Raw genomic sequence first — 26964 nt, forward strand, 5'->3', positions numbered from 1 at the left:
AGTCTTCTCTTTTAAGGAAAGAATTGTCAGCATATTAAGAACAGTCTTGAGCTTTCTCCACTCAACTGATCTCTACATAATATTAGGAAGTGTAGGGTTATGCAGCAAACCCCTCGCCTGTGGAGGGCAGCATTACAATTGTCAGTGTACAGCCTGCAGGAAACTAAGAAGAAGAGAAGTAAGTTACCCGGCCGGAAGTGCAACGCCGGGACAGCGGAAGTAAACAAGTGTAGTTTTTTTTTTTTTACGGCATCTGTGCAAAGACCGATCATTGCTCTCATAAAGAGTCAGTGTTGATCAGAGCCGTTCAATAAGTTACCAAGATGAGTCAAATTCAGACCGTGAAGCAGTTTCTGTCTGCAGCTGCTGCTGAGATCGTGGAAGCTGTTGAGAAGATGATCTCAGGATACGAGGAAGAAATGTTCCAGTCCAAACGAGAGATCAGTCGACAACGCAAGATGCTCGATGCGCTTCTACAACCTGAGATCAGGTTAAATAGAATACCAGGTAGACTAAAGTATGCGACGTATCTGATTGATGTGCTTATAAAACTACGGATCTAAAAAGTATAGTAATATAAACCTAAAAGCAAAAACAAAACTGAGTGAGTGAGAGACCTGGTCACCAGCCTTTTAGACTGCTCTTTTAATGTATTAAGTTAGAATTGATTGTTCAGTATAGCCTAATGCCCATTCATCCAAACAGAAAAGTCCTATCTGATTGTATTAAACGACGTTAAACTCATCAACATTGCAGCTGTACTTAATCATCTTTGGATCTGTGAAGTCGTTGTTTCATAAAATACATCATAGAAATCTTATGAGCTACTACACTCTGTGCAGGTGATTATTTTGTGTTTGTGTTATTAAGTGTCTCCGCCTCCTGCATTCTGTGCAATTAAAGAAACCTAAATAAACGCCTTCAGGAAGCTGCAGTAGGCTCTATGCACAGCAGCCATATTATCACTTCCTTCACAGGTGTTACCAATGATACTAATGAAGGCTCTGTTCCATTTAGTGTAGCACAGTGGTTTCCACGACCCCCATAACTCTGAGAAATGGAACCAAATGGACCTGTACCATTTAAGGTCCATTTGGTTCCATTTGTACACTCTCAGAGTTACACACCTGTAAAGGGCCATTTGGAAGCCCATGAGGGTCCCTGGACCCCAACTGTAGACCCACTGGTGTAGCAGAGTGTTTCCAGTGAGCCAACATGCACAATATCAGCACCCTGCCTTCATTAGTATCATTGGTAACACGTGTGAATGTCTTCATAATATGGCTGCTGTGAATAGAGCCTATTCCAAACTGGCCCCTGTCAAAGTCTTAACCTAATAGACTGGGCAAAACTTATAACAATTCGATAAAAGGGGGTACCAAACTTTTCTTAGTTGATTCTTATGTGTTTTTTCCCGTAGAATCCATTTCTGCCGAGTACAATTTTGAGTGGTGCCAACCACTCCTACATTTGACTTTGTCCGTATGTCCCTCTGTCCGTATGTCCGTCCATATGTCCGTCCGTATGATTGGTCAAGCTTCACGTGACACATGACAATATGTTGTCACGTGTCACGTGACAACATATTGTTGCTGATTGCAACACAAGGATGCAACCAGTTACACTTTCAAAGGCACCACTCTCTTCACACTGGGTGTGATTTTTAGCGGCGCTAGCCGCTCTATACCTTTAGGTATAGAGCTCTATACCTGACTTTGTCCGTGTTCACCGTCAACGTTCTGATTGGTCAGACCCGTCAACAAAGTGATTGGTCAAGCTTCACGTGACACATGGCTATAAACACATTATAAACACATATCGATGACAAAATGTATCAAAGGCGCCGCTACCTTCACACAGGGTGTGATTTTTGTATTGTGCATAATTAATAATTAGATTAGATAATTAGCATAATTGTGGCAAATATACTATTATCTAATTAATTATGCACAATACAAAAATGTACTCGACAGAAAAGGATTCTACGGGAAAAAACATAAGAATCAACTAAGAAAAGTTTGGTACCCCCTTTTATCGAATTGTTATAGGTTTTGCCCAGTCTATAACCCCCCCCAAAATTGAAATAAGAGAAATGCTTTTTAATCTTCAGGAAATGAACGCATTTTTTGAGACAAAAATAAATGTAAAATGCAATAGCATTTGCATTTATTGTTCCAACTGCTCTTGTAATGTAGAATTATTGTGTGGCACTGTTGGTTGTTCCAAAGTTTTGTGTGTGTGTGTGTGTGTGTGTGTGTGTGTGTGTGTGTGTGTGTGTAAAAAAAAACACACACACACACACACACACACACACACACACACACACACACACACACACACACACACACACACACACACACACACACACACACACGTTCAAGTAATTGCTGAATGTTCTCTTCTCCTTCCCTGCTCCTCAGAGGAAGCACAGCTCAACCTCTCTGTGTGGGAGAAGAACCCAGAGTCCCTGCAGACTGAGAGGAGACACGAGGAACCTTTGAGCATCACCATAGAGCCCATTCGGGTCCTTGTGAAGCATTTTCTGTCAGTGACTGCTGATGAGATCGTGGAAGCTGTTAAAAAGATGATCTCAGGCTACAAGGGAGAAATGTTCCAGTCCAAACGAGAGATCAGTCGACAACGCAAGATGCTCGATGCACTTCTACAACCTGAGATCAGGTTAACTAGAATATCAGGTTCAGGTATGTGTTCAAATGTATCTGAATGACGTGGTGACATTAGCCCTAGAACGGCTGTGATTAGGCCTGTCACAATTATTACATAATCGTCTAATCGAAATTATTTTGGGCTAGTTATCCATTCAGCTATGGCCACCCATACTACCTTTATATATTTTTAGGACATTGTGAAATGGGTCATAAATGTCCGGCACCCACAGTTCTGAATGGCAAAGCTATGTGGACTGAGTCCTGGAGCTACAGTGAAGGAGAGGTCACACATGGGGCTAGTGTTCAAACATGTTTCAATAGTTGTGCCTCAGATATTCGATATCTAATCATCTAGCTACTGTCAGACTACCTGTTTACTGTTTTAACCAATTAATTCACAGCTCCCTTGGTTATCATGGCATCAGTAGAAATGCTATAATTAAAGGGATAGTTCCGTTCTTTTTAATCCAAAGGTTCTTGGATGTGTTTGTGTGCTAGATGAAACCCCCTTTTTTTTTTAAATTGGCACTACTGTTACAGAGAAATGTCCACAGGACACTTTTAGCATTGTGAAGCAAGAACCTTGAGATGTGTGATATAGTGATGTTGTTTAATCCTTGTTAAATGTTCTCTTCTCCTTTCCTGCTCCTCAGAGGAAGCACAGCTCAACCTCTCTGTGTCCCTGCAGACTGAGAGGAGCCACAAGGAACCTTTGAGCAGCAGCCAGGACAGAATACCAGAGGACGACACAATCCATGACACATTCACTCCTCAGTGTGTGAAAAATGAAATAGACAAAGTAGGAGAAGAACCTCTACCTGTTACTTCAGCTGAGCAGATGATCATAGAGGCTGATGAAGAGGTCCCATCTCCAGGATTCTCTGAGCCTGAAAATGGAGATGACGATGACTGGAATGCTACTCAAGATGGAGACGGTGACGGAATCGAAGCTACTCAAGATGCACAGCACAGTGACGGAAGTGAAGAGTGGAGGCCAGGCAGACAACATCGCACACGGACAGCTAAAACAACACGGACATCTAAGACACCAGGGACAGCAAAGACACCAGGGACAGCTAAGACACCAGGGACAGCAAAGACACCAGGGACGAAGAAAAAGCTAAAATCCTGTATCATCTGTGGGAAATCTTTTCATTATGAATGCTCATTGATGAAACATTTGGCAAGTCACCCTAAAGATGTCTGCGGGCTGTGTGGGATGCATTTGAAGACAGAGGAGGATTTTAAACTTCACCTGAAGACTCACAAGATTGTAAAAGTAGTGGTTTGTGATGTTTGTGGGAAATGCTTTGGCACACACTATTTGGAGATGCACATGAGGAGACACACAGCAGAGAAGCCGTTCAGATGCAATGAATGTGGTAAATCCTTCAAGATTCTCTGGGACTTGAAAGCACACCTCAAGACCCACACTGGAGAGAAGCCTTTCATATGCGAGTTGTGTGGTACATCATTCAGCACACGCAACACTTTGACAAGACACCACATGATCCATACTGGGGAGAAGCTATACTCATGCACCATCTGCAGCAAACATTTCATTAGGTACGTTTCATTAAGAAAACACATGCGGACTCATTTAAAAGACAAGAAAGTGACTGTAACCACTCCTGTATTTGATGATGGGGATGCTAACACAGAGGTGGAAGACAGTATAGCGCTGATGACAAAAGAGCAGCCGTTGCGAATCATATGTAAAGTGTGTGGAAAGGATTTTCCCTCCAAAGTCTCATTGGTGAATCATCTGGGAATTCACCCCAAAGATGACTGCGGGCTGTGTGGGATGCACTTCAATACTGAGGAGGATTTTGAACTTCACCTGAAAACTCACATGGATGTGAAAGCACTGGCTTGTGATGTTTGTGGGAGACGCTTTGCCAAACCTTTCTATTTGGAGAAACACATGATGACCCACAGAGGAGAGAAGCCGTTCAAATGCAATGTGTGTGATAAAACCTTCAGACAACGCAACCATATGACAATTCACCTCAAGAGCCATAGTGAGGAGAGGCCGTACTCGTGCACCACCTGCAGTAAATGCTTCAAAACCAACGGTAATTTAAGACAACACATGCAGAGATGCAGACTCGTTGAAAAGATGACCACTCCTGTATTTGACAAGGGGTATGTTGATGCAGAGGTGGAAGACAGTATAGCACAGACGTCAAAAGACACTGACAGCAGCCGTTCAGATGCGAGGTGTGTGGTAAATCATTCAGCGTAGGCTGCACTTTGACAAGACACCACATGATCCACACTGGGGAGAAGCCATTCTCTTGCACCACCTGCAGCAAATGCTTCAGTGACTACACTACATTAAAACAACACATGAAGACTCATTTAACCCATTTAGACCGGGAAAGAATCTGTGTCATTTTAAGATTTCTTTGGCTATTCAAAAACAGCAGTTACACAAGCTCATACACCGATGGCAGAGGAAACCATGCAAGGCACCAACCTTCTCATCGGGAGCAATTAGGGGTCTTGCTCAAGGACACTTCGAAAATAACTCCGGGGGAGCCCGGGATCGAACTGGGAACCTCGCGGTTCCCACCCGGCCTCTCTACCGGCCACTCTACCCCTGAACCACTGCCGCCCTGTCTGCTATTTTTGAAAATTTGTGAAAATTTGTGCAAATCTTAGAATACATTTATATATCTAAAGCTATATATATATATATATATATATCAGCTGTTTGTTTGAAATAAAACCTGGAATAACAAAGTGAGTTGCGAGCCATATCTTTGTCTTATATTTTTAAAGCTAACATTTAAGTAACTCAAATCTTTGCTTCTGGGCGAGTCTACAAGTCTTCTAAATCCTACTTAAAAGAAAAAAAAATCAGTGTTTCTCAAACTTTCATATCAAGGACCCCCAAAATGATATGTATTTGGCTGTGGACCCCCATCTCAACATATTTAGTTCCAGGGACCCCCCAGAAGCAAAGATTTACAAATGTTCGCTTTAAAAAATATATATATATTCAAAGATTTGCAAAAAATGTCACGATTTTTCATCTGCTATTTTTTTAAATAGCCAAAGACATCTAAAATGACAGATGCGTCCCCGAATTGAATGGATTAAAATACAAAACACTCACTGTAACCACTCATGTATTTGACGGTAGGGATTGGTTATGCTAGACGTACCAGGTTATGCAGGTGACATACCGTGACAAACATCAGTCACTATCTGTAAAGTAAAGTGTGCGGGAAGGATTTTCTCTGTATGGTGTGGAGAGCATCACCTTCACCAAGGAGACAGCTTGTGCATAACGTGTTGAAATCAATTCAGTGTTTCTTCAATTTGATTTTGTTTTGTTTTCATCATGGTTTGAAACACAAAGCTGTACATTAGAGCATTGTATTTACTAATTTACTGTTTTTAAAAGTGTAGAATATGGTAATTCTCACTTGTATTTTGGAGTTGGCTGGTTTCTGCCCGACAGCAGAGATATGCTGATGCAGACAGAGAAATGGAATGGGGTGAAAACATAAACCCTGTCCACCTCCGATGGCAGTGACACAACCGCCGTTAATGGTTTTGAACTGTACTTACACGTTTCTTTAAAAGAAAAAGAGTATTCTGTCAGTGTAAACCTGAAGATTGTTTATAATTTTTGCTCAGAACCCATATGTATCCTGCTACCTTGGGTGTTTGGACTTTTGAAAGATCTGCCTCCGTGGTTATAACATTAAAAAGGGTTTATTCCCATACCACAGGTTCTTGCATGTCAATTATTACCTGTAGCTCTATAAGGCAATTAACAGTGTTTCACTCATATTGTTTTTTTGTATTCTGTTAAGGGCCGTCCACACTAAGCGCTACAACGACATCTACATTTAACTCTGTCAGCTTTGTAGTCGTGGTGTGCACTCTTCCATCCACTTGAATTAGAACATTTTTTAAAACAATATCTTTATAGTTATAGTGCTTGGTGTTACTAGTGGATCATCAGTGCTCTACAGTACAGTGAAAGATGGGGTTTCTCTTGAGGTGGAGGTGAAGAACTTCAAGGGAATTGCAGGAGTATGATAGTTGGAAGCTTTTAGGCTAGATAGAAGGTGGAAGGCAATTAAGATTATTAAAGGGATATTTCACTTTCAAAAAAACGTTTGGTCATTTTATCATCTACTCAGGCCTTTGTGAGCCCCCCAGACAGTTTTTAAGATGCTTTATTCAATATTAAGATATTTGGTATTCATTTTATCAGACACGCCCCCTTCCTATACAAACCCATTGTAACTTCAAACTCCATTTTAACCATGTTAGATTCATCGAAAACACCCGTCCTTGGTTCTGGTGACTCACCCTGCCCTCCGAATGCGTGAGGGGGCTGTGTTATTCCGATACATTTTTTAATTAATTTTATAATATTTTTTTATTGTATTTTATTTTTTTCATTTTCCAAAAAATATATCAAAAATAAATGAAAAAAGTAATAGAAAAAACACAGCCCCCTCGCGTATTAGGGGGGCGGTATGAGTCACCAGAACCAAGGACGGGTGTTTTTGATGAATCTTATCATGGTTAAAATGGAGTTTGAAGTTATAATGGGTTTGTAGGAAGGGGGCGTGTCTGATCAAATGAATATCAAATATCTAAATACTGAATTGAGCAACTTAAAGACTGTTAAAGTCTGGGGGGCTCACAAAAGCCTGAGTAGACGATAAAATTACAACGTTTTTTTGAAAGTGAAATATCCCTTTAAGTGATTAACATGAACATAAACATGCACACTGCATCATTATCTGAACTAAATGTACCCTTGAACTTCTTGTTTATACCTCGAATGACTGGTGCAGACGAGGTGCAGTTACAGGTTTTGTAGCAATTGCGGAAGATATTGGGCCTTAATTGTGGAATGTTCAAGCATGCTCTAATAATGTGTACCATTTTCCAAATATCATTTTTTGCATTTTGGAAACATTGTAACATTGAGGTGCCCACTCTTCCTTGGTGCCCACTCTTCCGGTTGCCATCTGGAGGACGAGTGAAGCTTGTCTGTGTGTGTGTGTGTGTGTGTGTGTGTGTGTGTGTGTGTGTGTGTGTGTGTGTGTGTGTGTGTGTGTGTGTGTGTGTGTGTGTGACCCCCCCCCCCCCCCCCCCCCTTCTCCCCGATTTAGTTAAGCCAGTTGTTTCCTCCCCACACAGTTGTCACTGCTGTTGTATCCTACTGATTCACCTGCCAGTGAGGAGGGGAGCCTTCATCCTACCCCTCCCACCCAACACTTCCTGCTGAGAGGTGCCGCCCCAGCCCATGGGAGTAGTTCACCCTCCCTGTCCGGCTTCCCTCCCCCTCCCCCGAACACGGGCCAACTGTGTTCGTATAGACGTTCGACAAAGCCGGATGCACCATCCGTATGTGTGTGTGGTTTAAGGAGGGAGATTAGACGCTGTGGATGTCACGAAACAAACTTTGTAATGTCCTGTTAAGAAAAGAGAGGATGAAAAATGTCAAAGTGAATTCAACTTCATATGTTAAAGCAGCTAGGAAGGTTGGATGAAATAGAAGAAAATGACACTGATTGTTTAATTAAAAAATAAATGTTCATAGATTTTGAGATTTTGTTTTGATTTTTCTTTTTTTATTAAATATTATAAAACATATCAGACATTCTAGATTTCCCAAAAGAAATGCATGCATTTAATTCACCCTGAAGCAGGTACAAAACGTAACCTCACTGGCATTAAAACTTGACATTACTTTGCCATTAACTTAATTAATTAGTTAGTTAATTGTTAATTAACTAGTTAACTGTTTGATGGAGGTTAGGTGTACATATTGGATGAAATGGATGTGAAAGGAGAATATATGCTGTGTTGAAGGAGGAACTGAAGTTCTCCCAGAAGGTAGTGAGTATATATACATGTGGTGTACCACATTCACCATTATGCATTTGTTTGGTAGGTACAGTAAATACATCATGAATCTTTTTTTCCCCCAAAGATGTACAGTAGGTTGAGCTGTTTGTCTGTTTCACTGCATCTTTTAGGAACCATTATGGAGAGCAAAATGCATTTATTGTAAATTTACTCAAATGCTAACAATTCACCTCATCGTTTGAGTTGTTAATGGGTTTAAATAATCACTTAAAGTTTTTATAGTTGCAATCTTGTAATGTTTAGAGTTTAAATAACTTTTAGGGTGTTTGCTGAGAAATTATACAAATTAGTAGCCTTAAGTTGTGTTGAGTTGCAACTGCTTAAGAGAGTGTGTGTTGTACTCTAAAATTATTATTATCCAGCTATAGCTAGTCATTACAACTCATTATATCCACGTATCATTACATCATTGAATTCTATGTGTCTCTTTGCTTGGCTTTACAAACAGACTAGCCTCGGAAACCCAGCCTTTTTTTTGTTTAGGCCTACAGACTGATGCTTGCTCTCTTGGGTATTTAGTGCAGTGTAGATGCTGCTTACCAGTGGTGTAAGTAACTAAGTACATTATCATAAGTACACTTAAGTACAATTTTTAGGTATTTTTGCTTTACTGAAGTATTTCCAATTTTCAGTACTTGTACTCTTACTCCATTACATCTCAGAGGTAAATATTGTACTTTTTACTCCACTACAACTTTAGCTAGTTACTTTGTAGATTTTGATTATTATTACAAAGCATAAATTAAGCCCTTCAACCATATATACATTTTGGCCATTTGAAAATAGCCGATCTACAAGCTCACAATGCGCATTGTGAGCTTGTAGATCGATTTTCAAAAGAATGTTATACATTTGAAAACTTGTGAAATGGGGACAATGGACATTCTGCATAATGAGTACTTTTACTTTTGGCACTTTAAGTACATTTTGATACCAATACTGGTGTACTTTTACTCAACTAAATTTTGAATTCTGGACTTTTTCCACCATGGCATCTGAGAAGTACAGAAATGAGAGGCAGGAGATGTTTGGGGAATTGACAGCTCAGGGTCTCAAAGACTACTCCTTTAAGGCTACTTTTTACACCAGAGGTGAATTGTCAGCATATTAAGAACAGTCTTGAGCTTTCACCACTCTACTGATCTACATTATATTCGAAAGTGTAGGGTAAAGCAGCAAACCCCTCGCCTGTGGAGGGCAGCATTACACTTGTCAGTGTACAGCCTGCAGGAAACTTAAGAAGAAGAGAAGTAAGTTACCCAACCGGAAGTGCAACGCCGGGACAGCGGAAGTAAACACATGTATTTTTTTTACGGCATCATCAGAGACAATCAATGCTCTCGTTAACGGTCAGTGTTGATCAGAGCCGTTTAATAAGATACCAAGATGAGTCAAATTCAGACCGTGAAGCAGTTTCTGTCTGCAGCTGCTGCTGAGATCGTGGAAGCTGTTGAGAAGATGATCTCAGGATACGAGGAAGAAATGTTCCAGTCCAAACGAGAGATCAGTCGACAACGCAAGATGCTCGATGCGCTTCTACAACCTGAGATCAGGTTCAGAATAGGTAGGCTAAAGCCACGGTTGTCAAAGTGGGGTCCGCGGACCCCTTGGGGCATAGCCAGGGGGTCCGCGAAATAATTAAAGAGTATTATTCTTTTAAATACTTTTTAAAAAAAAATATTTTATAAAATTACCTTTATGATTTTTCTTTTTCTTATAAATGTATAAGCTTTTAATCTAAGCTTTCCATACAGCTGCAATGTTGGTGAGTTTAACGTCGTTTGATACAATCAGATAGGACTCTTCTGTTTTGATGTATGGGATGTCAAGGGTTGGTATTGCAACTCTAGATGCCAGATATAGCATTATATCATCTAAGAGTTGCTTGCGGCTAGATTGTTCCAACTGCTCTTATAATGTAGAATTATTTTGTGACACTGTTGGTTGCTCCAAAGTTTTGTCAGTACAGCAGTAACACACACACACACACACACACACACACACACACACACACACACACACACACACACACACACACACACACACACACACACATACATACATACAGTCATTGCTGAATGTTCTCTTCTCCTTCCCTGCTCCTCAGAGGAAGCACAGCTCAACCTCTCTGTGTGGGAGAGGAACCCAGAGTCCCTGCAGACTGAGAGGAGACACAAGGAACCTTTTAGCATCACCATAGAGCCCATTCGGGTCCTTGTGAAGCATTTTCTGTCAGTGACTGCTGATGAGATCGTGGAAGCTGTTAAAAAGTTGATCGCAGGATACGAGGGAGAAATGTTCCAGTCCAAACGAGAGATCAGTCGACAACGCAAGATGCTCGATGCGCTTCTACAACCTGAGATCAGGTTAACTAGAATACCAGGTACAGGTATGTGTTCAAATGTATCTGATTGACGTGGTGACATTAGCCCATAGAACGGCTGTGATATTACATACATTTCATGTATTCCAGATACACAGCCATAGATCACTCCTATGCCCGCCCGGGTAGCAAACGGGATCTCTGTTATATTAGTCTCACATGGTCTACACATCATCAATTCTAGTAATGGTCTGAATTACAACTTGTGTTACCAGAGAAAAGCTCAGGTAAGTCTCTGATAGGCTGGTCTAAGGAGATTTTTGTGGGTAAATTCATATTTCTGTCCTTAACTAGCCCAACCTGTGACCTCCCCCTTCACTGTATCTCTGGGACTCTGTGACATAGCATTGCCATCATAGAGTTACATCCAGAATTCGGGGTGTCATTGTTTTCCCTAGATTTCCTGGAGAGGGGGGGTTACCAGGCTATGTTTTCCCAACATTGTATAAATAATGTAAAGGTAGTCCTATATTTCTACAGTGCAGATGTCTGTAAAGACGGGGCCGGACAGGAACATGCTTCTGTATTAAATTCAGCTCAAACTATAAATAAATACAATAAACGTAAACGGTTGTTTAACAGTGAAATATAATGTCTTCAGATGTCTTCTTTACGGCAGACATCAGTATAAACATCATAATAATACTGGTTCTCACTGTACATTAGCAAAACATGACATTTCTCCTCTGTTTACCCATCCTAACTACTAGGAGCAGTGGGTGCTATTAATACAATGTCCTGGGAGCAGTTACGGGTTAAGTATCTTACTCAGGGATTATACTTTGACACTTTGATGCAGAATGGGTGGGCTGGGGGTAGGACCGGATTTCCATACGTTTTCTCTTCTATCCATTCAGCTATGGCCACCCATACTGAAATGGGTCATAAATGTCCAGAACCCCCAGTTCTGAATGGCAAAGCTATGTGACTACCTGCTTACTGCACAGCTGTTTTAACCAATTAAGTCACAGCTCCCTTGGTTACCATGGCATCAGTAGAGATGCTATAATTAAAGGGATAGTTCTGTTCTTTTTAATCCAAAGGTTCTTGGATGTGTTTGTGTGCTAGATGAAAACTCTTTGTTTTTAAAATTGGCACTACTGTTACAGAGAAATGTCCACAGGACACTTTTAGCATTGTGAAGCAAGAACCTTGAGATGTGTGATATAGTGATGTTGTTTAATCCTTGTTAAATGTTCTCTTCTCCTTTCCTGCTCCTCAGAGGAAGCACAGCTCAACCTCTCTGTGTCCCTGCAGACTGAGAGGAGCCACAAGGAACCTTTGAGCAGCAGCCAGAACAGAAGACCAGAGGACGACACCATCCATGACACATTCACTCCTCAGTGTGTGAGAAATGAAATGGACAAAGTAGGAGAAGAACTTCTACCTGTTACTTCAGCTGAGCAGATGATCATAGAGGCTGATGAAGTGGTCCCATCTCCGGGATTCTCTGAGCCTGAAAATGGAGATGACAATGACTGGAATGCTACTCAAGATGGAGACGGTGACGGAATCGAAGCTACTCAAGATGCACAGCACAGTGACGGAAGTGAAGAGTGGAGGCCAGGCAGACAACATCGCACACGGGCAGCTAAAACAACACGGACAGCTAAGACACCACGGACAGCTAAGACAACACAGACGAAGAAAAAGCTAAAATCCTGTATGATCTGTGGGAAATCTTTTCATTACGAAGGCTCATTGATGAAACATTTGGCAAGTCACCCTAAAGATGTCTGCGGGCTGTGTGGGATGCACTTGAAGACAGAGGAGGATTTTAAACTTCACCTGAAGACTCACAAGACTGTGAAAGTACTGGTTTGTGATGTTTGTGGGAAATGCTTTGGCACTTCCAACAATTTGGGGTGGCACATGAGGAGACACACAGCAGAGAAGCCGTTCAGATGCAATGAATGTGGTAAATCCTTCAAGATTCTCCACGACTTGACAAGACACCTCAAGACCCACACTGGAGAGAAGCCTTTCATATGCGAGTTGTGTGGTAGATCATTCAGCACACAAAAAACTTTGACAAGACACCACATGATCCATACTGGGGAGAAGCTATACTCATGCACCGTATGCAGCAAACATTTCATTAGGTACGCTACATTAAGAAAACACATGCGGACTCATTTAAAAGCCAAGAAGATCACTGTAACCACTCCTGTATTTGATGATGGGGATGCTAATGCAGAGGTGGAAGACACTGACAGTATAGCACTGATGACAAAAGAGCAGCCGTTGCGAATCATATGTGAAGTGTGTGGGAAGGATTTTCCCTCCAAAGTCTCATTGGTGAATCATCTGGGAATTCACCCCAAAGATGACTGCGGCCTGTGTGGGATGCACTTCAATACTGAGGAGGATTTTGAACTTCACCTGAAAACTCACATGGATGTGAAAGCACTGGCTTGTGATGTTTGTGGGAGACGCTTTGCCAAACCTTTCTATTTGGAGAAACACATGACGACCCACATGGGAGAGAAGCCGTTCAAATGCAATGTGTGTGATAAAACCTTCAGACAACGCAGCACTATGACAACTCACCTCAGGATCCATAGTTGGGAGAGGCCGTACTCGTGCACCACCTGCAGTAAATGCTTCAAAACCAACGGTAATTTAAGACAACACATGCAGAGATGCAGACTTGTTGAAAAGATGACCACTCCTGTAACCACTCCTGTATTTGACAAGGGGTATGTTGATGCAGAGGTGGAAGACAGTATAGCACAGACGTCAAAAGAGAGCAGCCGTTCAGATGCGAGGTGTGTGGTAAATCATTCAGTGTACGTTGCGCTTTCACAAGACACCACATGATCCACACTGGGGAGAAGCCATTCTTATGCATCACCTGCAGCAAATGCATCATTGACTACTACACTACATTACATGAAGACTCATTTAACCCATTTAGACCGAGAAAGAATCTGTGCCATTTTAAGATATCTTTGGCTATTCAAAAATAGCAGTTATACAAGCTCATACACCGATAGCAGAACTCTGGGGGAGCCCGGAATGGAACTGGGAACCTCGCGGTTCCCACCCGGCCTCTCTACCGGCCACTCTACCACTGAACCACTGCCGCCCCTATCTGCTATTTTTGAAAAATCGTGAAAATGTGTGCAAATCTTTGAATATATTTATATTTCTAAAGCAAACATTTGTAACTCAAATCTTTGCTTCTGGGCGAGTCTACAAATGTCTTCTAAAACATAGTTTTCTTTTCTTTTTTTATCAGTGGTTCTTAAAACATTTCATGTCAAAATGATATGTATTTGGCTGCGGCCCCCATCTCAAAATATTTAGTTCCAGGGACCCCCCAGAAGCAAAGATTTACAAATGTTGGCTTTAAAAAATATATATTCAAAGTTTTGCAAAAAGTGTCACGATTTTTCATCTGCTATTTTTGAATAGCCAAAGACATCTAAAATGACAGATGCGTCCCTGAATTGAATGGGTTAAAAGACAAAACACTCACTGTAACCACTCCAGTATTTGAGGGTAGGGATGGTTATGCTAGACGTTATGTGGAAGACAGTAAGTGCGGGTGACAAACATCAGCCACTATCTGTAAAGTAAAGTGTGCGGGAAGGATTTTCTCTGTATGGTGTGGAGAGCATACCTTCACCAAGGAGACAGCTTGTGCATAACGTGTTGAAATCAATTCAGTCTTTCTTCAATTTTATTTTGTTTTGTTTTCATCATGGTTTGAAACACAAAGCTGTACATTAGAGCATCGTATTTACTAATTTACTGTTTGTTAAAAGTGTAGACTATGGTAATTTTCACTTGTATTTTGGAGTTGGCTGGTTTCTGCTCGACAGCAGAGATATGCTGTTACAGACAGAGAAATGGAATGGGAGCGAAAACATAAACCCTGTCCACCTCCGATGGCAATGACACAACCGTCATTAATGGTTTTGAACTGTACTTAACACGTTTATATAAAAGAAAAAGAGTATTCTGTCAGTGTAAACCTGAAGATTGTCTATAATTTAATTTCTTATTTTATAAATCAACATGCAGCATGTATCCTGCTACCTTGGGTGTTTGGACCTTTGAAAGATCTGCCTCCGTGGCTATAACATTAAAAAGAGTTTATTCCCATACCACAGGTTCTTGCATGTCAATTATTACCTGTAGCTCTATAAGGAAATTAACAGTGTTTCGCTCATATTGTTTTTTGTATTCTGTTAGGGGCCGTCCACACCAAGCACTACAACGATATCTACATCATTTAACTCTAGTCGTGGTGTGCACTCTTCCATCCACTTGAATTAGAACGTTTTTTAAAACAATATCTTTATAGTAATAGTGCTTGGTGTGGATGGCCCTTTATGGTATGTTAAACATAATGTTTTCTATCACGTTTTCTTTAAGATTACTTGTAGTGGATCATCAGTGCTCTACAGTACAGTGAAAGGTGGGGTTTCTCTTGAGGTAGAGGTGAAGAACTTCAGGGGAAATGCAGGAGTATGATAGTTGGAAGCTTTTAGGCTAGATAGAAGGTGGAAGGCAATGAAGACTATTAAATAATTAACATGAACATAAACATGCACAATACATCATTATCTGAACTAAATGTACCCTTCAACTTATTGTTTATACCCCGAATGACTGGTGCAGACGAGGTGCAGTTACAGGTTTTGTAGCAATTGCAGAAGATATTAGGCCTTAATTGTCGAATGTTCAAGCATGCTTCATAAAGTCCATTTTCCAAATATTTTTTTGCATTTTGGAAACATTGTAACATTGAGGTGTCCACTCTTCCGGTTACCATCAGGAGGACGAGTGAAGCGTGTGTGTGTCTTTTTTTATCACCCCCCCCCCCCTCTTTCTCCCCGATGTAGTTGTTAAGCCAGTTGATTCCTCCCCACACAGTTGTCACTGCTGTTGTATCCTACTGATTCACCTGCCAGTGAGGAGGGGAGCCTTCATCCTACCCCTCCCACCCGCCCCGCCCGGCTATACTCCCCCGAACACAGGCCAACTGTGTTCGTATAGACGTTCGACAAAGCCGGATGTACCATCCGGATGTGTGTGTGGTTTAAGGAGGGAGATTAGACGCTGTGGATGTCACGAAACAAACTATGTAATGTCCTGTTAAGAAAAGAGAGGATGAAAATTATCCAAGTAAATTTAACTTCATATTTAAAAGCAGGTTGGATGAAATAGAGGATTAAATGTCACTGATTGTTTAATAAAAAAAATATTTTGAGAATTTCCCCAAAGTAGTGATGCTTGAGTTAATGTTTTTTATTAAATTATTAAATTGTGATATTATCAAACATATCAGACATTCTGGATTTCCCAAAAGAAATGCATGCATTTAATTCAACCTGAAGCAGGTAGAAAACGTAACCTCACTGTCATTAAAACTTGACATTACTTTGTTAGTTAACTGTATGATGGAGGTTAGGTGTACATATTGGATAATATGGATGTGAAAGGAGAATATGCTGTGTTGAGGGAGGAACTGAAGTTCTCCCAGAAGGTAGTGAGTATATATACATGTGGTGTACCACATTCACCATTATTCATTTGTTTGGTAGGTACAGTAAATGCATCACATCAATCATGAATCATTGTTTCCAAAGATGTACAGTAGGTTGAGCTGTGTGTTTCACTGCATCTTTTAGGAACCATAATGAAGAGCAAAATGAATTCGTTGTAAATGTACTCAAATGCTGATGTGACAGGGTATAATGCACTGTATAATGCACCTGTATAATGCACCTGTATAATGCACTGAAAATAACCATCATCTTAAATGTATCCTATGTAATCTCTCACTGAACGTTTTAACCTGGCAATATATTTCCCCACGGTCCCTGAGACACTTGACAATGAACCCCATGATAGGCTGCATGACTTTGACCGTGTGACTCCAGCCAGCCAATGTCCCCAGGTCACGCTGTTGGCAGAGCGAATGGGAGTAGGATAGGGTGTGGTCCACACTGTTCAAAAGTGGGCGCGGGCATTTGGACAGCAGAGAGACAGGCACACAGGGCAGTGTGAAGGTGACAGCCGAGGGAGCAGGTTGTGCACAGGTATAGGAGAGCCACGGAGCAAAGGTGGAGAACAAGGATACAGCGAGACGCACCAAGCCACAAGCAGCGGACGGTGAGCTGAGACGTGCCCGCTTCCAGTGACAAGAAGCCGCAGCGGTAGACGAGAGCGACGGGGAGGAAAAGGAGACGAACCGAACCAAGGAGCAGAGGAGACGGCCAGTGGTGATTACGTTGCGCGCTCTACACACTCATAGCCAGACGTTAAGTCTGGCGTGCGTGTAAGTACCTTCCTATGCAACGTTACCTTTATAAAACCACGGTCCTAAACCTCCCATGTGAAGTTACATTGAACAGATGAACTGGTTCTAGTTTCTATAATTGCAGGCAGCGCATACGAAGAACTGAAGAGGCAGAGATTCCTGGCCTAAACCCCCGATCCATTACACCCATATAAGGACATTCCCCACCTTTTGCATTCAAACCGTGATGAGTATTTAGCACTTTAAATCAGCACCTGTCACTTTAGAAGTAGGCACTTTATGCTAGATTTATATTTATTTGCTAAATTTGCACAAGCCCTGTGTTTTAAGCCTTGTTGTTGAGTTCTTGTGATTGTGTATTTTAGTTAGTTAGCGGGCGCCATAGGAGGTTGAGGGTTTTAGTGTTTAGTGTTATATTTTTGTTTATGCTTTTCATTGTTTTATGGCTTATAGATGCCGTTGTATTAGGACAATAAAATGAATTACCTTTTTATACAAACCTGTTTCCGTCCAGTTTTCTCCGAGGGATATTTTATAAAGTGTTGTTCTCATTCAAAAGTGTTATACTTACCTGGGTAAACTCGAACCTGTGAATAGCCTAAGAAAGTGTTACAGAGGACCCTACCTCTTAAACAAAAGGGTGGCGTAGTCTTGCAGTATTTGACAATCATTATTATTCTCACAGTAATTACGCACCCCGCACTTTATTGTGCAACTGATATTTTATTATTGTGAGTTTAATGTGTATTGTTATTTATTTATTTATTGAGAAAGAGTAAAGAGTGCCAGCATTCTAGAAAGAAGTGGCAAGTCACATGTGACAACCTGGCCACCGTCACACTAACAATTCACCTAATCTGAGTTGTTAATGGGTTTAAATAATCACTTAAAGTTTATATAGTTGCAATCTTGTAATGTTTAGAGAGTTTAAAGAACTTTTAGGCTGTACACTTAAGTACAATTTTGAGGTATTTTTGCTTTACTGAAGTATTTCCAATTTTCAGTACTTGTACTCTTACTCCATTACATCTCAGAGGTAAATATTGTACTGTTTTACTCCACTACAACTTTAGCTAGTTACTTTGTAGATTTTGATTATTATTACAAAGCATAAATTAACCCCTTCAACCATATATACATTTTGGCCATTTGAAAATAGCCGATCTACAAGCTCATAATGCGCATTGTGAGCTTGGAGATCGATTTTCAAAAGAATGTTATACATTTGAAAACTTGTGAAATGGGGACAATGGACATTCTGCATAATGAGTACTTTTACTTTTGGCATTTTAAGTACATTTTGATACCAATACTGTTGTACTTTTACTCAACTAAATTTTTAATTCTGGCCTTTTTCCACCACTGCATCTGAGAAGTGCAGGAGATGTTTGGGGAATTGACAGATCAGGGTCTCAAAGACTTCTCTTTTAAGGCTATTTTTACACCAGAGGTGAATAGGCTCTATGCACAGCAGCCATATTATCACTTACTTCACAGGTTTTACCAATGATACTAATGACGGCTCTGTTCCATTTAGTGTAGCACAGTGGTTTCCACGACCCCATAACTCTGAGAGTGTACAAATGGAACCAAATGGACCCGTAATACACACCTGTAAGGGGCCATTTGGAAGCCCATGAAGGTCCCTGGACCCCAACTGTAGACCCACTGGTGTAACAGAGTGTTTCCAGTGAGCCAACATGCACACAATATCAGCACCCTGACTCTGTTTGACCAGAATGGAACAGAGCCTTCATTAGTATCATTGGTAACACCTGTGAATGTCTTCATAATATGGCTGCTGTGAATAGAGCCTATTGTCAGCATATTGGAAGAACAGTCTTGAGCTTTCTCCACTGCTGATCTCTACATTATATTCGAAAGTGTAGGGTAAAGTAGCAAACCCCTCGCCTGTGGAGGGCAGCATTACACTTGTCAGTGTACAGCCTGCCGGAGACTTAAGAAGAAGAGAAGTAAGTTACCCGACCGGAAGTGCAACGCCGGGACAGCGGAAGTAAACAAATGTTGTTTTTTTACAGCATCATCAGAGACAATCAATGCTCTCGTTAACGGTCAGTGTTGATCAGAGCCGTTTAACAAGATACCAAGATGAGTCAAATTCAGACCGTGAAGCAGTTTCTGTCTGCAGCTGCTGCTGAGATCGTGGAAGCTGTTGAGAAGATGATCTCAGGATACGAGGAAGAAATGTTCCAGTCCAAACGAGAGATCAGTCGACAACGCAAGATGCTCGATGCGCTTCTACAACCTGAGATCAGGTTCAGAATAGGTAGGCTAAAGCCACGGTTGTCAAAGTGGGGTCAGCGAAATAATTAAAGAGTATTATTCTTTTAAATACTTAAAAAAAATATATATTTTATAAAATTACCTTTCTGATTTTTCTTATAAATGTATAAGCTTTTAATCTAAGCTTTCCATACAGCTGCAATGTTGGTGAGTTTAACGTCGTTTGATACAATCAGATAGGACTCTTCTGTTTGGATGTGTGGGATGTCAAGGGTTGGTATTGCAACTCTAGATGCCAGATATAGCATTATAGATTGTTCCAACGGCTCTTATAATGTAGAATTATTGTGTGACACTGTTGGTTGCTCCAAAGTTTTGTCAGTACAGCAGTAACACGCACGCGCACACACACATACATACATACATACATACATACATACATACATACATACATACAGTACAGTAATTGCTGAATGTTCTCTTCTCCTCCCTGCTCCTCAGAGGAAGCACAGCTCAACCTGTCTGTGTGGGAGAGGAACCCAGAGTCCCTGCAGACTGAGAGGAGACACAAGGAACCTTTGAGCATCACCATAGAGCCCATTCGGGTCCTTGTGAAGCATTTTCTGTCAGTGACTGCTGATGAGATCGTGGAAGCTGTTAAAAAGATGATCGCAGGATACGAGGGAGAAATGTTCCAGTCCAAACGAGAGATCAGTCGACAACGCAAGATGCTCGATGCACTTCTACAACCTGAGATCAGGTTGAATAGAATACCAGGTACAGGTATGTGTTCAAATGTATCTGATTGACGTGGTGACATTACTATTAGCCCTAGAACGGCTGTGATATTACATAGATTTCACGTATTCTAGATACACAGCCATAGCTCACTCCTATGCCCGCCCGGGTAGCAAACGGGATCTCTGTATATTAGACCCACATGGTCTACACATCATCAATTCTAGTAATGGTCTGAATTACAACTTGTGTTACCAGAGAAAAGCTCAGGTAAGCCTCTGATAGGCTGGTCTAAGGAGGTCTGTGGTTGCTAAATTAATATTTCTGTCTATCTTTTCTTCTATTTGGTCCTTAACTAGCCCAACCTGTGACCTCCCCCTTCGCTGTATCTCTGGGACTCTGTGTGTGACATAGCATTGCCATCATAGAGTTACGATATATCTATTGCCATCCAGAATTGGGGGTGTCATTGTTTTCCCTAGATTTCCCGTAGAGGGGGGGTTACCAGGCTATGTTTTCCCAACATTGTATTAAAAAATCACACCCAGTGTGAAGTGGGCGGTGTGGTCACAGTGGTCATCACAGTGATGGAAGTGATTCACTTAAAAAAAAACATAAAAGTGTTTTTTTAAAGTCCATACTGCTATTCATAGGGCTCCACATGTGTCATGTGTTTCGCTAGCCAATCACAGTCCTGAATTTGCAAAGTCAGCCACAGCTAGTGGTGATGACACTAGCTGTAATGTGATTGGCTGACTTTGCAAAAGTATAGATTTGCATTGACTGTGGAAGGGTTAGCGTTGTAGACTGCGTTGTAGACTATTAGCCAATCACGGTGCAGGATTGGTCAGTGTCCAAACCTCACTTATAGGGGGCGGTTACACCGCCCCAAAAATGTGGGCGGTGTGTGTGGTCATCACATGACTCACTTAAAAAAAAACATAAATGTGTTTTTTTTAAGTGCATAGTCCTATTTATAGGGCTATTCACATGTGTCATGTGTTTCGCTAGCCAATCACAGTCCTGAATAGTCAGCCAATAGAGTCAGCCAATCACATTGCAGCTAGTGGTCATCACAGTGATGGAAGCTCACTTAAAGAAAAGTATAGATTTGCATTGAATGTGTAGGGGTTAGGGGTGTACAATGGTGGCCAATCACGGTGCAGGGTTAGGGGGGTACAATGGTGGCCACCATTGAATGTGTAGGGGTTAGGGGTGTACAATGGTGGCCAATCACGGTGCAGGGTTAGGGGGGTACAATGGTGGCCAATCACAGTGCAGCGAATGTCGATGTCCAAACCTCACTTATAGGGGCGGTTACACCGCCAAAAAGGTAGTCCAATGTTTCTACGGTGCAGACGTCTGTAAAGACGGGGCCAGCGGGACAGGAACACGCTTATGTATTAAATTCAGCTCAAACTATAAAAAATAAATACAATAAATGTAAACAGTTGTTTAACAGTGAAATATAATTTCTTCAGATGTCTGGGGGTGCTATTGGGTGTGGGTGCTATTAATACAATGTCCTGGGAGCAGTTATGGGTTAAGTATCTTACTCAGGGATTATACTTTGACACTTTGATGTAGAATGGGTGGGCTGGGGGTAGAACCGGTGACCTTGCGATTTCCACACGTTCTCTATCCATTCAGCTATGGTCACCCATACTGAAAAGGGTCATAAATGTCCAGCATCCCCAGTTCTGAATGGCAAAGCTATGTGACTGAGTCCTGGAGCTACAGTGAAGGAGAGGTCACACATGGGGCTAGTGTTCAAACATGTTTCAATAGTTGTGCCTCAGATGTTCGATATCTAATCATCTAGCTACTGTCAGACTACCTGTTTACTGCACAGCTGTTTTAACCAATTAAGTCACAGCTCCCTTGGTTACCATGGCATCAGTAGAGATGCTATAATTAAAGGGATAGTTCCGTTCTTTTTAATCCAATCTTGGATGTGTTTGTGTGCTAGATGAAAACTATTTTTTTTTTAAATTGGCACTACTGTTACAGAGAAATGTCCACAGGACACTTTTAGGATTGTGAAGCAAGAACCTTGAGATGTGCGATATACTGATGATGTTTAATCCTTGTTAAATGTTCTCGTCTCCTTTCCTGCTCCTCAGAGGAAGCACAGCTCAACCTCTCTGTGTCCCTGCAGACTGAGAGGAGCCACAAGGAACCTTTGAGCAGCAGCCAGGACAGAAGACCAGAGGAGGACACCATCCATGACATATTCACTCCTCAGTGTGTGAAAAATGAAATAGTAGGAGAAGTAGGAGAAGAACCTCTACCTGTTACTTCAGCTGAGCAGATGACCATAGAGGCTGATGAAGAGGTCCCATCTCCAGGATTTTCTGAGCCTGAAAATGGAGATGACGATGACTGGAATGCTACTCAAGATGGAGACGGTGACGGAATCGAAGCTACTCAAGATGCACAGCACAGTGACGGAAGTGAAGAGTGGAGGCCAGGCAGACAACATCGCAAACTGACAGCTAAGACACCACGGACAGCTAAGACACCACGGACAGCTAAGACACCACAGACAGCTAAGACACCAGGGACAGCTAAGACACCAGGGACAGCTAAGACAACACAGACGAAGAAAAAGCTAAAATCCTGTATGATCTGTGGGAAATCTTTTCATTACGAAGCCTCATTGATGAAACATGTGGCAAGTCACCCTAAAGATGTCTGTGGGCTGTGTGGGATGCACTTGAAGACAGAGGAGGATTTTAAACTTCACCTGAAGACTCACAAGACTGTGAAAGTACTCAAAGTAGGGGTTTGTGATGTTTGTGGGAAATGCTTTGATACTTCCTATTTGGGGTTGCACTTGAGGAGCCACACGAAAGAGAAGCCGTTCAAATGCAATGAATGTGATAAATCCTTCAAGTTTCTCCACGACTTGACAAGACACCTCAAGACCCACAATGCAGAGAAGCCTTTCATATGCGAGTTGTGTGGTAGATCATTCAGCACACACAACACTTTGACAAGACACCACATGATCCATACTGGGGAGAAGCTATACTCATGCACCGTATGCAGCAAACATTTCATTAGGTACGCTACATTAAGAAAACACATGCGGACTCATTTAAAAGACAAGAAAATCACTGTAAACACTTCTGTATCTGATGATGGCGATGCTAATGCAGAGGTGGAAGACAGTATAGCGCTGACAAAAGAGCAGCCGTTGCGAATCATATGTAAAGTGTGTGGAAAGGATTTTCCCTGCAAAGTCTCATTGGTGAATCATCTGGGAATTCACCCCAAAGATGACTGCGGGCTGTGTGGGATGCACTTCAATACTGAGGAGGATTTTGAACTTCACCTGAAAACTCACATGGATGTGAAAGCACTGGCTTGTGATGTTTGTGGGAGACGCTTTGCCAAACTTTTCTATTTGGAGAAACACATGACGACCCACATGGGAGAGAAGCCGTTCAAATGCAATGTGTGTGATAAAAGCTTCAGACAACGCAGCACTATGACAGAACACCTCAAGATCCATAGTTGGGTGAGGCCGTACTCGTGCACCACCTGCAGTAAATGCTTCAAAACCAACGGTAATTTAAGACAACACATGCAGAGATGCAGACTTGTTGAAAAGATGACCACTCCTGTAACCACTCCTGTATTTGACAAGGGGTATGTTGATGCAGAGGTGGAAGACAGTATAGCACAGACGTCAAAAGACAGCAGCCATTCAGATGCGAGGTGTGTGGTAAATCATTCAGTGTACGCTGCACTTTGACAAGACACCACATGATCCACACTGGGGAGAAGCCATTCTCTTGCACCACCTGCAGCAAATGCTTCAGTGACTACACTACATTAAAACAACACATGAAGACTCATTTAACCCATTTAGACCGGGAAAGAATCTGTGTCATTTTAAGATATCTTTGGCTATTCAAAAATAGCAGTTACACAAGCTCATACACCGATAGCAGAACTCTGGGGGAACCCGGGATCGAACTGGGAACCTCGGGTTCCCACCCGGCCTCTCTACCGGCCACTCTACCACTGAACCACTGCCGCCCCTATCTGCTATTTTTGAAAAATCGTGAAAATGTGTGCAAATCTTTGAATATATTTATATTTCTAAAGCAAACATTTGTAACTCAAATCTGTGCTTCTGGGCGAGTCTACAAATGTCTTCTAAATCATAGTTTTTTTTTTTTTTAAATCAGTGGTTCTCAACATTTTTCGTGTCAAAATGATATGTATTTGGCTGCGGACCCCCATCTCAACATATTTAGTTCCAGGGACCCCCCAGAAGCAAAGATTTACAAATGTTAGCTTTAAAAAATATATATTCAAAGTTTTGCAAAAAGTGTCACGATTTTTCATCTGCTATTTTTGAATAGTCAAAGACATCTAAAATGACATAGATGCGTCCCCGAATTGAATGGGTTAAAAGACAAAACACTCACTGTAACCACTCCAGTATTTGACGGTAGGGATGGTTATGCTAGACGTTATGTGGAAGACAGTAAGTGCAGGTGACAAACATCAGCCACTGTAAAGTAAAGTGTGTGGGAAGGATTTTCTCTGTATGGTGTGGAGAGCATACCTTCACCAAGGAGACAGCTTGTGCATAACGTGTTGAAATCAATTTTCTTCAATTTTATTTTGTTTTGTTTTCATCATGGTTTGAAACACAAAGCTGTACATTAGAGCATTGTATTTACTAATTTACTGTTTGTTAAAAGTGTAGAATATGGTAATTCTCACTTGTATTTTGGAGTTGGCTGGTTTCTGCCCGACAGCAGAGATATGCTGATGCAGACAGAGACATGGAATGGGGCAAAAACATAAACCCTGTCCACCTCCGATGGCAGTGACGGAACCGTCATTAATGGTGTTGAACTGTACTTAGCACGTTTATATAAAAGAAAAAGAGTATTCTGTCAGTGTAAACCTGAAGATTGTTTATAATTTTTGCTCAGAACCCATATGTATCCTGCTACCTTGGGTGTTTGGACTTATGAAAGATCTGCCTCCGTGGCTATAACATTAAAAAGAGTTTATTCCCATACCACAGGTTCTTGCATGTCAATTATTACCTGTAGCTCTATAAAGCAAATAACAGTGTTTCACTCATATTGTTTTTTGTAATCTGTTAAGGGCCGTCCACACAAAGCACTACAACGATCTCTACATCATTTAACTCTAGTCGTGGTGTGCACTCTTCCATCCACTTGAATTAGAAAGTTTTTTAAAACAATATCTTTATAGTAATAGTGCTTGGTGTGGATGGCCCTTTATGGTATGTTAAACATAATGTTTTCTATCACGTTTTCTTTAAGATTACTTGTAGTGGATCATCAGTGCTCTACTAGTGAAAGGTGGGGTTTCTCTTGAGGTAGAGGTGAAGAACTTCAAGGGAATTGCAGGAGTCTATGATTGTTGGAAGCTTTTATGCTACGTAGAAGGTGGAAGGCAATGAAGACTATTAAGTGATTAGCATGAACATAAACATGCACATTGCATCATTATCTGAACTAGATGTACCCTTCAACTTATTGTTTATACCCTGAATGACTGGTGCAGTTGCAGCTTTTGTAGCCACGGCAGAAGATATTAGGCCTTAATTGTCAAATGTTCAAGCATGATCTAATAATGTGTACTTTACATTGACTAAAGACTATTTTCCAAATGTTATAATTTTTTGCATTTTGGAAACATTGTAACATTGAGGTGCCCACTCTTCCGGTTACCATCAGGAGGACGAGTAGAGCGTGTGTGTGTGTGTGTGTGTGTGTGTCTTTTTTTTTATCCCCCCCCTCTTTCTCCCCGATGTAGTTGTTATGCCAGTTGATTCCTCCCCACACAGTTGTCACTGCTGTTGTATCCTACTGATTCACCTGCCAGTGAGGAGGGGAGCCTTCATCCTACCCCTCCCACCCGCCCCGCCCGGCTATACTCCCCCGAACACAGGCCAACTGTGTTCGTATAGACGTTCGACAAAGCCGGATGTACCATCCGGATGTGTGTGTGGTTTAAGGAGGGAGATTAGACGCTGTGGATGTCACGAAACAAACTATGTAATGTCCTGTTAAGAAAAGAGAGGATGAAAATTATCCAAGTAAATTTAACTTCATATTTAAAAGCAGGCTGGATGAAAGAGGATTAAATGTCACTGATTGTTTAATTAAAAAAAGATTTTGAGAATTTCCCCAAAGTAGTGATGCTTGGGTTAATGTTTTTTATTAAATTGTTAAATTGTGATATTATCAAACATATCAGACATTCTAGATTTCCCAAAAGAAATGCATGCATTTAATTCACCCTGAAGCAGGTAGAAAACGTAACCTCACTGGCATTAAAACTTGACATTACTTTGTTAGTTAACTGTATGATGGAGGTTAGGTGTACATATTGGATAATATGGATGTGAAAGGAGAATATGCTGTGTTGAGGGAGGAACTGAAGTTCTCCCAGAAGGTAGTGAGTATATATACATGTGGTGTACCACATTCACCATTATTCATTTGTTTGGTAGGTACAGTAAATACATCACATCAATCATTGTTTCCAAAGATGTACAGTAGGTTGAGCTGTGTGTCTGTTTCACTGCATCTTTTAGACACCATTATGGAGAGCAAAATGCATTTGTTGTAAATGTACTCAAATGCTAACAATTCACCTCAATCTTTGAGTTATTAATGGGTTTAAATAATCACTTAAAAGTTTTTATAGTTGCAATCTTGTAATGTTTAGAGTTTAAAGAGAACTTT

General features: G+C 41.2%; 2 protein-coding genes across 5 annotated transcripts; both read left to right on the top strand.

The window, feature by feature from the left end:
- Positions 1-275: 275 nt before the first annotated feature.
- LOC311055539 (uncharacterized protein) lies at positions 276-5084 on the top strand. 2 transcript variants are annotated; one of them, XM_084071766.1, is made up of 3 exons: positions 276-507; positions 2421-2702; positions 3323-5084. In XM_084071766.1, exons 1-3 carry the CDS (start codon positions 324-326, stop codon positions 4912-4914), a joined length of 2058 nt encoding a protein of 685 aa, XP_083927892.1. In that variant the 5' UTR covers positions 276-323; the 3' UTR covers positions 4915-5084. The 2 variants fall into 2 exon arrangements, with proteins under 2 accessions (XP_083927892.1, XP_083927893.1); XM_084071767.1 differs by having other exon boundaries at positions 2421-2696.
- Positions 5085-9936: 4852 nt separating this feature from the next.
- On the top strand, positions 9937-25203 carry LOC311056312 (uncharacterized protein). Of its 3 annotated transcripts, none has more exons than XM_084072847.1 (4): positions 9937-10140; positions 10684-10965; positions 12182-13729; positions 23939-25203. In XM_084072847.1, exons 1-4 carry the CDS (start codon positions 9963-9965, stop codon positions 23947-23949), a joined length of 2019 nt encoding a protein of 672 aa, XP_083928973.1. In that variant the 5' UTR covers positions 9937-9962; the 3' UTR covers positions 23950-25203. The 3 variants fall into 3 exon arrangements, with proteins under 3 accessions (XP_083928973.1, XP_083928971.1, XP_083928972.1); XM_084072845.1 differs by lacking the exon at positions 12182-13729 and adding an exon at positions 19979-20260 and having other exon boundaries at positions 10684-10959; positions 22339-25203; XM_084072846.1 differs by lacking the exons at positions 9937-10140; positions 10684-10965; positions 12182-13729 and adding exons at positions 19282-19520; positions 19979-20260 and having other exon boundaries at positions 22339-25203.
- The last annotated feature ends 1761 nt before the right edge of the window (positions 25204-26964 follow it).

Source organism: Gymnoscopelus microlampas (assembly GCF_963454915.1).
Source record: "Gymnoscopelus microlampas genome assembly, chromosome: 11".
Classification (NCBI taxonomy): Eukaryota; Metazoa; Chordata; class Actinopteri; order Myctophiformes; family Myctophidae; genus Gymnoscopelus; species Gymnoscopelus microlampas.

Coding starts and splice junctions, on each gene's coding strand:
- LOC311055539 (XM_084071766.1), top strand. CDS start 324: ATGAGTCAAATTCAGACCGTGAAGCAGTTTCTGTCTGCAGCTGCTGCT. Junction 508..2,420: donor CAGGTTAAATAGAATACCAG/GTAGACTAAAGT, acceptor CCTGCTCCTCAG/AGGAAGCACAGCTCAACCTC. Junction 2,703..3,322: donor AACTAGAATATCAGGTTCAG/GTATGTGTTCAA, acceptor CCTGCTCCTCAG/AGGAAGCACAGCTCAACCTC.
- LOC311056312 (XM_084072845.1), top strand. CDS start 9,963: ATGAGTCAAATTCAGACCGTGAAGCAGTTTCTGTCTGCAGCTGCTGCT. Junction 10,141..10,683: donor TGAGATCAGGTTCAGAATAG/GTAGGCTAAAGC, acceptor CCTGCTCCTCAG/AGGAAGCACAGCTCAACCTC. Junction 10,960..19,978: donor CAGGTTAACTAGAATACCAG/GTACAGGTATGT, acceptor CCTGCTCCTCAG/AGGAAGCACAGCTCAACCTG.